This window comes from Podarcis cretensis (assembly GCF_951804945.1).
Source record: "Podarcis cretensis genome assembly, chromosome: 17".
NCBI classification, from domain to species: Eukaryota; Metazoa; Chordata; class Lepidosauria; order Squamata; family Lacertidae; genus Podarcis; species Podarcis cretensis.
In genome coordinates this window covers 10551279-10565941 of record NC_137187.1, presented here as the reverse complement: position 1 = coordinate 10565941, position 14663 = coordinate 10551279, and the positions used below count along the sequence as shown (strand labels likewise).

The 14663-nt window shown below is 44.4% G+C and overlaps 1 protein-coding gene across 3 annotated transcripts in view; it reads right to left on the bottom strand.

The window, feature by feature from the left end:
- The window catches only part of GAK (cyclin G associated kinase), a 76804-nt gene that overhangs the window by 34846 nt on the left and 27295 nt on the right, over window positions 1–14663 (bottom strand). For all 3 annotated transcript variants that reach the window (XM_079959163.1, XM_079959162.1, XM_079959161.1), the window contains exons 7-11: window positions 13137–13226; window positions 9719–9854; window positions 8879–8991; window positions 7305–7416; window positions 6218–6341 (exon numbers count right to left, since the gene is read on the bottom strand). In XM_079959163.1, the coding sequence (XP_079815289.1) occupies window positions 6218–6341; window positions 7305–7416; window positions 8879–8991; window positions 9719–9854; window positions 13137–13226 (575 nt within the window). The remainder of the gene's footprint in view (window positions 1–6217; window positions 6342–7304; window positions 7417–8878; window positions 8992–9718; window positions 9855–13136; window positions 13227–14663) is intronic.

The following is a 14663-nucleotide window of genomic DNA, read 5'->3' as shown; positions in this document are numbered from 1 at the left end:
CTAGCACAATGGGACTTTTCCCCTTGCCCCAGAGCATCCTCTACTAAACTGGTTCTGTAGTGGGGTATGACAGCTAAAAAGAATGCGAATACATTTCACATCTGGCAACCAATGTGTCCCTTTGGTTTCAGATGGGTAGACGAGTCTAAAAAGCCCGGGACGCAAATTTCCATGGCCCTCTAGTGGCTATGGTGACTCATTTACCAGAAGTAATACATTCAGAGTTAACTCCGGAAGTGCATACTCAATTCTGACCAAACTAAGCCTCCTAGCATCAAGAGCAAAAAAGATGTAGAAATTTGGCAGATTTGTTTTTTTTTTAAAAAAAAAAACAAAACCAGAAGCTCTGAAGTTATACATGTATTAAGACTATCAAAAGATACTTAAGTAGAATGAAATACGAAAGCTACGGGACAATCCCTTTATTCACATTGTTGTAGGTCTACCAATGTGTAGGGGCCAATGCATTGAACAGGAGTAGCGTATCATCTCTTATGTATAACTTGAGAGTTCAGAAACTTCTCAGTATGACATAGTTAACGTTAGCAGGTTAAGACCAGAACAATCCTGTTAGCATGCAACACAGAGAACACAGACAATTGAGGCATATTTACCTTGGACTGCTAAGAACGTGGGCATGGATTGATGAAAGTTGAAGGAGGGAGGAAAAATGGGCAAGGAAATAAGCGTCACACGCAAAATCAAGATGCAAAATAAAAAGAGAACGAGAGAAAGCCCTCTCCAAAACAACCATCTCATAACCCTCTGAAAAACAAATCTTGCTTTCCCTCCTTAACGAATGCCTTAAGTCACATTAGGAAAACACTACTTACTATAGGTAATGAAAACCATTAATGCTAGGAACCTAAAAAAATAAATAAAAAGAGCACCAGCCATTGCAGTTTCATTTGTTTGCATTGCTTTGAAAAGCATTTAATGGCAAGATATATAAAGAAAATAAGGTTTGAGCTTCAAGTGATACTATACATCCAACCAATTCATATCATAACTGAAAGGAGCGTTAAGCAAGTGCAACATAAACATACAACATAGAAACCTCATCGGGAGTCAAGGGAATGGCATTTCATTTAGCCCAAAAGCGATTTGCATGAATGTTCCTAATACCCCGCTGAGGCTGGTTAGTCATGTTGCACTTCAGTGATATGTGCCAGTTGCACAAAGACAGTGGATCTCCCCGCCTACCTATCCTCAATATCATGTTTACTTGGCACACCATCAGTCTCAAACCAGTTTGCTTCCAAGTAAACACACATATGGTTACGATGCAAGTGGCAATTCTCACAATTTGGAAATTATCTCATACTAACAATATGGAAACTGCAGTTTCAGAATTACAAACCTCAGACCTTTCATCATCTACAGGAGTGTTCCCCAACCTTGGGTCTCCAGCTGTTTTTGGACTACAACTCCCATCATCCCTCGCTAGCAAGACCAGTGGTCAAGGATGATGGGAATTGTAGTCCGAAAACAGCTGGAGACCCAAGGTTGGGGAACACTGATCTACGGTGTCCCAGATTACTTAAAATGGATTCCAAAAATTATTGTTAGCGAACCCAAAAGGCATTGGGATTTCTATTTATTCCTGTTTTTTCTTGGAAGGCATTCTGTCTGCTCTTTAGAGCAATACTGGGGGTGAGGGTGGAAGCAAGTCTGCTATTCAAAACTCCTTTCAGCGCCATGTTACAAAGAAAGAGCAACAAGCAAACACCAGCTACAAGACCCCTTTCGAAGTGTGGAGCTCATGCATAGTTCTTCGGATCTGGGCCTCAGTAGAGATAAAATATATTTTGGCTAAAAAGATATGAGCTGCAATGTGCTATGTTGTTGTAACCTGCCCAGGTGCCTTGTGGTGAAGGGATGTGTGTTAAGAAAGCCAATATAAAAGCATAAATAAACCTTTACACTGCTCATGCAAATTATTTCTTTGGGGAGCAAGCAGGTATCTACCGTATTTTTTGCTCTATAAGACTCACTTTTTCCCTCCTAAAAAGTAAAGGGAAATGTGTGTGCGTCTTACGGAGCGAATGCAGGCTGAACAGCTATCCCAGAAGCCAGAGCAGCAAGAGGGATTGCTGCTTTCACTGCACAGCGATCCCTCTTGCTGTTCTGGCTTCTGAGATTCAGAATATTTTTTTTCTTGTTTTCCTCCTCCAAAAACTAGGTGCGTCTTGTGGTCTGGTGCGTCTTATAGAGCGAAAAATACGGTATCTATAAGTTTAATATGGCATCAGTTTTAACAGCAAGAACATAAAATTCATACCAAACCCTTTGCTTTGGTTTTATAGATTACCACAATAGCTCACCATTTTGCAGTGGAAAAATGCAGTTTTTTACTATTTACGTTCATACCATGTACATACAAGAGCCTTTGATTTATTGCACAGCATGATTTCAGCACAGAGGATACTAGCAATACGGCTTGGCTCATTAAGAACTAACCAAGCACAAATTCTGTAGTGGGGTTTGCTTTCGGTTTGGGTTTCTTCGACTCAGGTGCTATACAATTCTCCCTACTGTCACTAACCAGTTCCCCATGGTCAAGTCCATCCACACCTGGGCCCTCAAAAGACCTTTACTGAAGTGTCAGCTTTTTCACCTTGCCCAGGAAAGGCCCTGCTTGAAAGAGACGGTTCCAGTCCATCCCAAAGGGGTTTCTCTCTGGCAGAAGACGGCGGCTAGCATTCGAGCGCCACACTTGGGAGAGAGCAGAAAGATGGGAGGAGGGCCGGCTGATCTACCCTTGGGCCTATGAGGCCTCTGCCATTGGGCAACCAACAAAAACTGCATCATGAAAAAGGTGAATGGAAGATGACTTACCATTGGTTACCTTAACCTTGAGGTCATAATCACTCCACAGTAATAAGCCTCAAGCCTCTCTATAAGTTTAATGTACCGTATTTTTCCGTGTACAGTGGTGCCCCGCAAGACGAATGCCTCGCAAGACGGAAAACCCGCTAGACGAAAGAGTTTTCCGTTTTGGAGGCGCTTCGCAAAACGAATTTCCTATGGGCTTGCTTCGCAAGACGAAAATGTCTTGCGAGTTCCTGCGGGGTTTTTTTCCTTCCCCCCCCCCCTTTTTCTAAGCCGCTAAGCCGCTTATCCGCTTATCCGCTAAGCCACTAAAAGCCGCTAAACCGCTAATAGCGCTAATCCGCTAAGCCGTCAATGGGCTTGCTTCGCAAGATGAAAAAACCACTAGACGAAGAGACTCGCGGAACGGATTCTTTTCATCTTGCGAGGCACCACTGTATAAGACTAGGGGTTTTTTTACCAAAAAATTAGGTTTAAAATTGGGGCTTGTCCATAGCTGTCAACTTTCAGATTTGAAAATAAGGGATCAGCAGCCTCGAAAATAAGGGATCAGCAGCCTCACCTGTCCTGGGGACAGTCTACGGGGTATCTAACAATCTGGGATAGCAGCGGGAAGCAGCGGGAAACGCCGCTGGAATAAGGGAATTTCACGCAAAAAAAGAGAAGGTTGACAGCTATGGGCTCATCTTATACACGGGTAGTGCTGAGGGTGTTTTCTTAATTTGGAATCCCCAAGAATAGTGGGGAAGACGTCTTATACATGGGGCGTCTTATACACAGAAAAACACGGTACTTATTAGCTAAGTGCCTTAGGACAAGGGCTTTCCCTCTCCACAGTCTCTGTCTACAGAGGCTCGGCTGATGGGTGCCAGGGGCAAGAGGAATGCCCTACCCCCAAAATCAACATTTTCTGCCAGTTCTCCCAAGTTGCCTTCTCCCATAGAAGTATATGTAGGTACAGTACTATGGGGAATCCATGCTATAAATAACCATTCAGCCATGGCAAAGCATTTTTTGATAGCGCCTGGGGTGGGGTGGGCGCATGCGGTGCACCATGCGGGTGGGGGATGCCACTGGAGTGACCCCCACCCACTGGAGCTAAGCAGGGCTACGCTGCTCCACCTGCCCAGCTGTGCAGTGCACAGCCCAGCCGGCCGATGCGGTCGACATCGCCCTGTGAGCCCAGCACCACTTTCTGAGACTCGCAAAAGCGGCGCAGGGTTGGCAGGATGCATGCCTATTGCGTCATTCTCAAGGCACCCTCCAGCTGGAGAGTGGCATGAAAAGGACACAACAGCTCATGCGCCCCTCCAAAAACAGTGCCTGGGGCAATGTGCCCCCCACCCCCCTATGCTATGCCTCTGCATTCAGCTGGGAAATTGTGCCCCCAAACCCCACTGATGACTTCCAGCTGCAGTGGTTGCCGATCATCTGAACAGGAAAGGTAAATAAAGGCTGAAGAACCCAGAACACAAGCACACTGCAGACACCCAGAACTGCACTGCGATTATAGACGCCACCTTCACCATGGGGCACCCATGTTGAAAGAGTTCCACTGGGTACTGGTAAACTTCTGTGCATGATTAACTATACCAATTCTTATATTTAAAACTGCAGGGAAGAAAGGTGTTGGAGAATCCCTTCTACTAACCTTGAGGCTCTTCAGATATTTGGAACCACAACTCCCAGCATCCCTGAACATGGGCCATGCTGGCTGAGGTTGAGGGTAGCTGTAGTCTGGCATCACCAGGAGGGCACCAGAGGATGAGTTAGGCTGGCTTATATTCAGGGGGGGGGCACACTCTTGAGTTCCTCAGCTGTCTCGAAGCTCGACTGGCAGCTTCCAGTAGCAAGAATTTTCCTATGGTAGCCCCATGCTTGTCTGCTCCCTCTCTCCCCACCCCCACCCCAAAAAGTAGCTAATCTGTTCCATATTTTTAGTTTCTAGGGACCGGTTCCTACCTTTTTTTATTCCAAGTAGTCTTTGAATGAGCTGGCAATTACATGTTAAATGCCAGGTTTAATGTTGATCCTTGTGGGTTTAGAGCTGTACTATTCTTTGTATTTATAATAAGCTCATGTTTTACTTAAAAAAACAAACAAACCATACATATGTTAAGCACCATCTTTTGCCTTTTTTTACACCACAAACTGAAGTATGGCAGTCACAAGAGACAGGGCCTTGTCCCTGGGACATTCCACCCAGCTTTGTGTCTGGCTGTGAACTTGAGTCTTTAAAGACTTCACTATTCCAATCTGCTTTTAAAATGAATGAACTTGCTGATTCTAATTACTGCACTTTATTTATGGGCTACATTTTACAATTACTGTTTTAGGTTTTAAATAGTTATGTTTTTAATTGTGAGGCACCCCTTTTTGGGCCTGAAAGGCAATAGAAAAACAGCTAAATAAACAAGCTAATTTGGAACATCCAATAATATTTGGAGCTTGCCAGACTCGGCAGATGGGGATATCTGTGCCTTTCACAAGTTTATTTTTACAGGTGGGGGAGTCAAGCCAATCAGAAACTGCTATGCTTCAAATGTTCCTTCTAAACATTCAGCTACTGGGATATTACATATTTCTTAACCTATCCTGGCTAGGATCCCACGTTGCCACTTGCTTTTAGCAGGTGGTCTGTAGACCAGATGGCATGGAATTGCAGGTTGTCACAGAGCCAAGTTGCACTGCATGGAACAGAAGGTTAGGAGTCAAACCAGAAACCTTGCTGCTGAGCAGGGCAGCAGAACTTATGCTCACTATTGCATCTAGCTCTGTCCTGAACTTGTGTGGTTGTGTCAGTACAATATTCTCAGTACGAGAGCTCGAACCTCTCCAATAATGTAACATATGCAGTATAAATCAGGTTAGGGATTTGTTTTTTAAAGCAGCTTTTTTCTAGTGATGCACACAACTTTGCGCACATACAATGCCTCTTCCAGTCGTACCTTGGATCCCAAACACTTTGCGAGTCGAAAGTTTTGGCTCCCGAACGCCACAAACCCAGAAGTGAGTGTTCCAGTTTGCGAACGTTCTTTGGAACCCGAATGTCCACTGTGGCTTCTGATTGGCTGCAGGAACTTCCTGCAGCCAACTGGAAGCCACGCCTTGGTTTCCAAACGTTTTGGAAGTTCCAAAACCACATAACCACAATATCTTGAATCAGGATAGTGCCCAAAGCAGAGATTCATCCGCTGATCCTATCATAACCCACCCCTTCCTGCTTTTTCACAAGTTTTGGAGAAGGCCATCTCTTTTTAAAAACCACATGTGGGGGCGGGAAAGACACAGTACATAAAATACCCAATGCACTGAGGGAGAGGTGAATTATGTTTGTGGATCGGATCTGCATTCCCTTTATCAGCACAGTTACAGTTCTACTTACTTGGCCACAGACTGAATAACTTTTGAAGATGTGTCCTTGATATTTGTGAGAAACCTCTCCGTCCCGCCCCTAAGAATATCAAAGAATCCGCTGTAAGTCTGGTCACATTCGGCTACCGTCAGACCTAAGAGCCAAGGGCACAGAAAAGTAACTGAGCACAATTTCAGTCTATTAGCTTCAGTGTCAAACAATTTGGTGGTACACTTAAAACTCTCTCCTATATTTTTGCATTTCTTTAGAAAGGCTTAGTCCCATGGGACGCAGGTGGCGCTGTGGGTTAAAGCCTCAGCGCCTAGGGCTTGCCGATCGAAAGGTCGGCGGTTCGAATCCCTGCGGCGGGGTGCGCTCCCGCTGCTCGGTCCCAGCGCCTGCCAACCTAGCAGTTCGAAAGCACCTCCGGGTGCAAGTAGATAAATAGGGACCGCTTACCAGCGGGAAGGTAAACGGCGTTTCCGTGTGCGGCTCTGGCTCTGGCCAGAGCAGCGATGTCACGCTGGCCACGTGACCCGGAAGTGTCTCCGGACAGCGCTGGCCCCTGGCCTCTTAAGTGAGATGGGCGCACAACCCCAGAGTCTGTCAAGACTGGCCCGTACGGGCAGGGGTACCTTTACCTTTACCTTTAGTCCCATTACAGTGGTGCCCCGCAAGACGAACGCCTCGCAAGACGGAAAACCCGCTAGATGAAAGGGTTTTCCGTTTTGGAGGCGCTTCGCAAAACGAATTTCCCTATGGGCTTGCTTCGCAAGACGAAAATGTCTTGCGAGTTCCTGCGGGGTTTTTTCCCTTTTTTCCCCCTTTTCCTAAGCCGCTAAGCCGCTTATCAGCTGATCCGCTAAAAGCCGCTAAACCACTAATAGCGCTAATCCGCTAAGCTGTCAATGGGCTTGCTTCGCAAGACGAAAAGACCGCTATACGAAGAGCCTCACAGAACGGATTAATTTCATCTTGCGAGGCACCGCTGTATTAAACAAATGGTCGGAAAAGAAATTGCCAAGAAGTACAACCAGACATGGTACTGGGAGATCTCACATATTTTGAAGCTCTGGTTTAAAAAAGGGGGGGGAGGGGGGAATATTTGGGAATATACCTGCATTGTACATGTTGTTGAGCTGCCCTGCTGGCTTTGAGTTCTGTGTTACTACAGCTGAAGATGTCCTAGGCAGAGCGTTATTTCCATAGCCTCCATTTTGTTCAAGGAGCTGGAAAGAAAAGCAGTCACTTCCAGAATTAGTACTTTGATCTCTTTCAAACACACACCCCACCAAAGGGTACAAGCAATACAGAGCATCTTAAAGCCACTTGCCAGGTGGGATCCACAAACGAATTGTATCCTGGCCATAAAATGGGTTCCACCACTAACTATTCTCTATTTTATTCATTTGAGTTTTTCATCTAATGAAGTTGGCAGAAAAATTAATTGAGGTGAAAAAAACAGAAATCTTTATACGAAGGTCAATTAGGTAAGTACAAAGGAGGATAATGCTCCTTTACTCTGGAAGAGGAAATGTCAGCACATACCACTTCCCGCAGCACTGCATGACAAGCTATACTTGCCAAGACAGCTCATCAAAGCTAGAGAAAAGTCAATATATACAGTACAGTCATACCTCAGGTTAAATATGCTTCAGGTTGAGCGTTTCAAGTTATGCTCCATGGCGACCCGGAAGTAACGGAGTGCGTTACTTCCGGGTTTCACCGCTCGCGCATGCGCAGACGCTCAAAATGACGTCATGCACATGTATGGAAGCAGCAAAACGCGACCCGCACAGACACAGACGAGCAGACGCGTGTTACGTTGTACTCAGGATGCAAACGGGGCTCCGGAACGGATCCCATTTGCATCCAGAGGTACCACTGTAAGTGTGTGTGTGTGTGTGTGTGTGTGTGTGTGTGTGTTTTAATTAAAGAGGGTCCCATAACACAGCACAGAGGTTAGAGGAGAGTCCAGGTCCAAAAGGGCTGAAGACTGGAGCTCAAGCTCTTAGCCTCTACACCATCAAAGTCCTTGTTTCAACTCTGCCCTCCAAAAGCAATCTCGCTAGGTAGCTTTAGGCAAACTATCACCCTCTCAATTTCCTATCGGCCCAACCTCATATTGCTGCTTCTGCAATACAGAGATAGAACTGATCTACTTTACAAGACGGATGCAAACGTCACATTGTATGTGAAGCACCAAATGCGTTTGGTAGATTGCGGGAAGGGAATGTTGCAAAGTTTGATCAGCACTTATATTTCAAGCAGTCCAGAAATAATAAAAAAGATTATTCATGTGCAAATGCCAAGATGACTAGAAATGAAGCAGATCTCGCTCTCTACCAGCCTCTCCCAAACTCATGACCACTAACAGCCTCCATTAGCCTCAGTCTCCATAGCCAATGGGCCATGGATGATGGGAATTGTAGTCCAAAATGCTGAGGGGCACGAGGTTGGGGTTTCTCTATACCTGCTATTTATTCCCCTTATTCCCTGACTTCTGAGATAAGAGTCCAGAGGATGGGAAACAGAACAGAATTTATTTGACAACATTGCTTTTGGAAGAATTGTACGAAACACGCCAATCTATTTGCCTTATTCCAACATTGGTGCATCTTCAACGAGCGATTTGGAGTTTCAGTGCAGAGGACCCCAAACCATAAGGCTTTGCTCAACAGCTCCAATTACCTCTGTGATAGGCGACTTTGGGTTCACATTTCTAGCAGCTGCAATCTCCTGCAATTGATTCACAAGCTCCGTGATAGACAGCCTCTCTTCCGGATTCACTTTCAGGCTCGATCCTAATAAAATGACACAACAGATTATTGAAATAGGGGTTTAATCTGCAGATCTCAAAGACAAATTTCTGGTTTCCCCTGGCCTAAAATTTCTATCCTGCCAGTCATTCAAAGAGACTTTCAACATGGGTAAAAGACCTGGCTAACGAATATTTGCATAACTTCAGTTATACCACAAGATGTGGCTTTAATTGTTTCAGTGATCAAGGGCTTCAAACTGTGAATAGCTGAGAATTCTCTAAGAAAAGGGAGAAGCTCAGAACATGTTGGGCTGTATAATACTTTTGGTCACCCAGGAGTGGTGAATCCCTTCCACATATGCTAGAACAAGGCTTCCCTAAACTGGTGCTTTCCAAAAGTTTAAGACTCCCAACTCCCATCATCTCTGATCACTGGCCATGCTGGCTTGAGCTGATGGAAGTTGTAGTACACATCATCGGGTGGACCATAAATCGCCTACCTGTGCACTGGAATAAAGTCAACACTACACTCAAATAATAAACAGATGGAACGGTTAACTTCACTGCCACTTCTAATTTCTTATATTCATGGATTTTCTCTTCAACCTGCATGTATACTGTCATTTCCCATTAATTACATGAACAGAAAATATTTTTAAAAAGGTGCATTTTTGCAAAGGAAGCAAACAAAAAGAACCTTAAATTCATACATCAGTTCATTCCCCTTTCATTTGCCCCAAGTGAATTTAACATTACAGACTTAAACTTACGAATGAGATCATGAAACACTGTGTATCTTGTGTCATTCTGAGGAATTGAATATTTTCCATTGACTATTCGAAGCTTAGCTCCATCTTCGAATGGATGTTGCCTGAAGCACAACAGATAGAGGATACAACCCAATGCCTGCAGGGAAAGAATACAGAAGTTAACACACACAAAAAAAAAAAACCTCCCCAAATTCCTAAATAGTTAAGTTGTTCAAGCTTAAATCAAATCAGCTATGGGAGCTATTATTTCGTTTCATCCAATAGCCTATGGTATTCAATTACTTCGGAGCAGACTACAGCATTGGATGATCTGCTGCAGCCATAATGAGTGCTAACCGCAGTTTGTTGCCTTAATCCCGGTGAATATCCCACACGAAACCATTATTTGGCTTCCCAGATTGAGCCCTGCCAATGAACCTTGGCTGCCATCCCAGGTTTGTATCTCGACCACAACACAACAGAGGGTAGCAATACGAGAATGGGCCTTTCCAATGGTGGCTCCTGCTCTCTCTTTAGGCGCCAGGCAAAAACATGCCTTTTTCAATCAGGCCTTTCACCATCTATGGCCTATTTGTGTGGCTGAGATGTTTTAATGCAGTTCATTTTTTTTAAAAAAAAATATGCTGGTTAAAATGTGTGTATGTGTTTGTGTTTTGCTTAAAATATTGAAAGTCGCTTTGAGCTGCCATGGCAAAAAAGCGACCAATAAATTTAATAAATAATCGCAACACTTCAGCAGTTCCCACATTCTGCTCTCTCAGAGATGATGAGGACAGGAAACGCAGGCGATCATGTCAAAACTGAGCAAGATGTGCATATAAGTACTGAATCGATTTCTCATCAAGTACAGAAGTTTGGTAAGCTTGACACTGTTGTAAACAAAAATTGCCCTTTTCCCTTATGGGGTATCCAAGAGCCCATATAGAGTCCTTACATAGGTTCCCTATTGGTAGGAGAGAATAACAAGAGGCCAACCAGAGAATACTGAGAAGCAAAGCAGCTAGTAAGCTTGATCTTTATTGATCTGTTGCAACAGGGTGCTTCCTCTCACCTGCAGGAAAGGAGGAGGAACCCAGAAAAATGGTGCGCAAGGCCTTATAAAGACTTTTGAAATTGCCACCCTGTAGATCAAGACCACCCCCAGAAACATCATACATACATCACAGAAGGGTGTAACCTAAGACCAACCCTCAGATACATCATACCTACATCACAAAAAAGGCGGTCTAAAACAGAAATTTTGAATGTTGTTTTTCTCCTGTCGTTGTTTATCTCCTGTCTGGCAGGTTACTTGCCTGGGGAGCCTGGCCAGTCTTTTGTAATGATAAATACTTAGTTCCTGGGCCAGGTCACAGGCTCACACCCTATTCTTATCTTAAATGTGCCCTTAAGACAGGATTTGTGAGGAAAGAGACAATGGGGAGGTTTCCCACTTTGACCTTGCAGAGAAAACATTTGCTCAGTTTAGGAATCAAAATGGTTCCAGGTCGGTCTTCCTGTGCTGATCTATGTATGTGCTTGGTTGGTACACTTATGAACATTACCATCTATCTAAGACCATAAAATTCCTATCACAACACCCAGCAGAGCAATACAGAATAATCTGCCTGCCCATCAGTTCTATGTATTCTTCTGCTGCTTTCACCACCCTATATGGAGTCAAACCATTGGTCTATCTAACTCAGTATCATCTACACTGAGTGGCAGCGACTCATCAGGCTTTCAGACAGCACTTTTTCCCAGCCCTACTTGGGAGTCACGAGGTACTGAACCTGGGACTTTATTGGATTCACAGCAGATGCTCTACAAACTGAGCTACTGTCCTTCCCCACAAACTGATCCTGAGTGCCTCAGGATAAGATGCTGTACTGCCCATGCGCCCATGTATTCACAATGTAAAAGGTAAAGGTAAAGGACCCCTGGAAGGTTAAGTCCAGGCCGAGGGAGCCAGCGTTTGCCCACAGACAGCTTTCTGAGTCTTGTGGCCAGCATGACTAAAGCGCTTCTGGCGCAACGGGACACCGTGACGGAAGCCAGAGCACACGGAAACGCCGTTTACCTTCCTGCCACAGCGGTACCGATTTATCTAATTGCACCGGCGTGCTTTTGAACTGTTAGGCTGGTAGGAGCTGGGGCAGAGCAATGGGAGCTCACCCTGTCACAGGGATTCAAACCGCCGACCTTCTGATCGGCAAGCCCAAGAGGCTCAGTGGTTTAGACCACAGCGCCACCCGCGTTCCTACAATGTATTCACAATGTATTCACCAGTAAGACTGGAACATTGTCTGCTGTTCACTGCATTGTGCTTAAGGCATTCCTATCAGTACATTCTATCAAATCCGTCAACAAGAGAATTATTCTCTCTCCTGCCTCTCCCTCTTCCTTCCCAGCTTCAATTAGAAAAACTGAGAGTATAGCCAGAAATTACTTCCAAATACCTCTTTTCTTTTAGCTGTACTTCCTTAGAACTGCACTGGCTCCCCCCACTCCCACCAACCACTTACATAAAAATGCAAGCCTCCTATCCCTGTTTGGCTTTAACATTCCCAATGTTCTTGAAAAATCTGTGTGCTTGCTTATATATCTCTTCTCCTCCGATTCCTTGTGTTGTGTTGTCCTTGTAAATTTCCAGATGATTTGGCACAGTCTTGTCTATTTTTAATTCAATGCACAGTGTTTGGTAGCTTAAAGCACTTCAGGTTGCTTCCAATGTCAGGGCAGTCCAACCGAAGAAATTAAATGGACAAGGTTAACCTAGGTCAATTGATTTCAAGGGTTTTACGCTATTGGGTCTGATTTGGTGAAAGTGTTAACAGTGAACTCACCCATTCCTAATAAAGGAGTGAGAGGTTGTCACGACTACAACACTAGCTAACAGAGAAAGAGTTAACAGCACACACTCCATTGGCTCACCTGAGAAATTCTAGATGCCTTTGGCTCCTCCTTTTCCTGAACTGTTTGTTTAAGGTGGTCACATTTTAAGAACTATGTAAGCTTGCCTGTTTTCCTCTTCCTTCTCTATCCCTTTTCCTTGTGTGTTGTATGCTTTATTAGACTGAAAACCTGTGGGCAAGGACTGCCTTGTTTTTAAATCTGTACGGTGCTTAGTGAAATGTTAGGTGCTTTAGAACTGATAAATAATATTTAACCAAGGAAAGAGTATCAGGAGCAAAAAGTGTCAAGTTTTTTTGTTTTGTTTTTTTGTTTGTTTATTATATGTATTAAGTCGCTACCACATTTTTGAAGTTTTAACTTCTGTATTGCAGTGGTGTTATTGTGTATGCTTTATTGGTTTACTATGAACCACCTTGGGATGAAATGGAGGGGCAGAAATTCCCTAAACAAATACAAATTCCAGAAAATATTCAGAAATAAGGTATCACGCAAGGTCTAATCTACGTAGAAAGAAAATGCTTACCCAAATATCTTGTTTTTCATCAATTGGAAAGTTTGAATATAGATCTATTATTTCAGGAGTCCTATACATTGGTGTTGTGTTCCTTGTGATCTGTAGACACACAAAATAAAGGCATTTTTCTACTTCTATACACTTAGCAGAGATTCAGACACAAAATAAAATTTAAAAGGAACCTAGAGCACCCCAAGCACAAAATGCTTTGATTTTCATCAAAACAATCTGTATGCCAAATTTGGGTTTCTGTAACTCCTGCAGCAGCAACTAATAAAAAGAAACAAAATGATTTTTTGTCTTTGTGGCATGCAAATCAAGATTAACATTCAGGAAATCAACGTGAAAGTCAATTCTTGTTTCTAAGTACAGTACAGTACAGTATTAGTAGTCTGTCAGGTGTAAAGGTAAGGGACCCCTGGACAGTTAAGTCCAGTCAAAGGCGACTATGGAGTTGTGGCGCTCATCTCGCTTTCAGGCCGAGGGAGCCAGCGTTTGTCCACAGACAGCTTTCCGGGTCATGTGGCCAGCAGGACTAAACTGCTTCTGGCATAACAGAACACCGTGACGGAAACCAGAGCGCACTTACACGCCGTTTACCTTCCCACCACAGCGGTACCTATTTATCTACTTGCACTGGCATGCTTTCAAACTGCTAGGTTGGCTAGGACGCGGGTGGTACTGTGGTCTAAACCACTGAGCCACTGGGCTTGCCAATCAGAAGGTCGATGGTTCAAATCCCTGCAAGAGGGTGAGCTCCCATTGCTCTGTACCAGCTCCTGCCAACCTAGTCTGTTAGACTGGATATATATGTAGATAGCAATATCCTCCTCTTACAAGCCATGGGATGCGGCAGGGAACTCTCAAAGAAGAGGGATCTTCTTTGATCTGTTTCTTGGTTATTTATTCATTTATTAAATGCATTTATATACCACTCAATATTTCAAAAACCTGTAAGCAGCATTATGCTATTCCAGGAATGATTTCAGATGCCAGTAGCCAATGGGCCACCCTTTTGAGAGTTCTCCACCACCACCACTCATGGTTTACAACCTGATGACCCTGTGACCAGTAAATCTGCAATCCTCCTGTTCCCACATGGCCAGCCGACTGATCACTGCAAACTCCTTCATGTAGCACTGCCTTAAAAGCTATCATGAAGTTCCAGCAAAATATAGTGGCCCCTGGTGACTAGGAGAGGGCACTGCAGCATCCTATATCATGGCTCCCTGATTTTCTCTAAGACTAAAGGTAAAGGTAAAGGGACCCCTGACCATTAGGGTCCAGTCGTGACTGACTCCGGGGTTGCGGCGCTCATCTCACTTTATTGGCCAAGGGAGCCGGCGTACAGCTTCCGGGTCATGTGGCCAGCATGACTAAGCCACTTCTGGCGAACCAGAGCAGTGCACAGAAACACCGTTTACCTTCCCGCTGGAGTGGTACCTATTTATCTACTTGCACTTTGATGTGCTTTTGAACTGCTAGGTTGGCAGGAGCAGGGACCGAGCAACGGGAGCTCACCCCGTTGCAGGGATT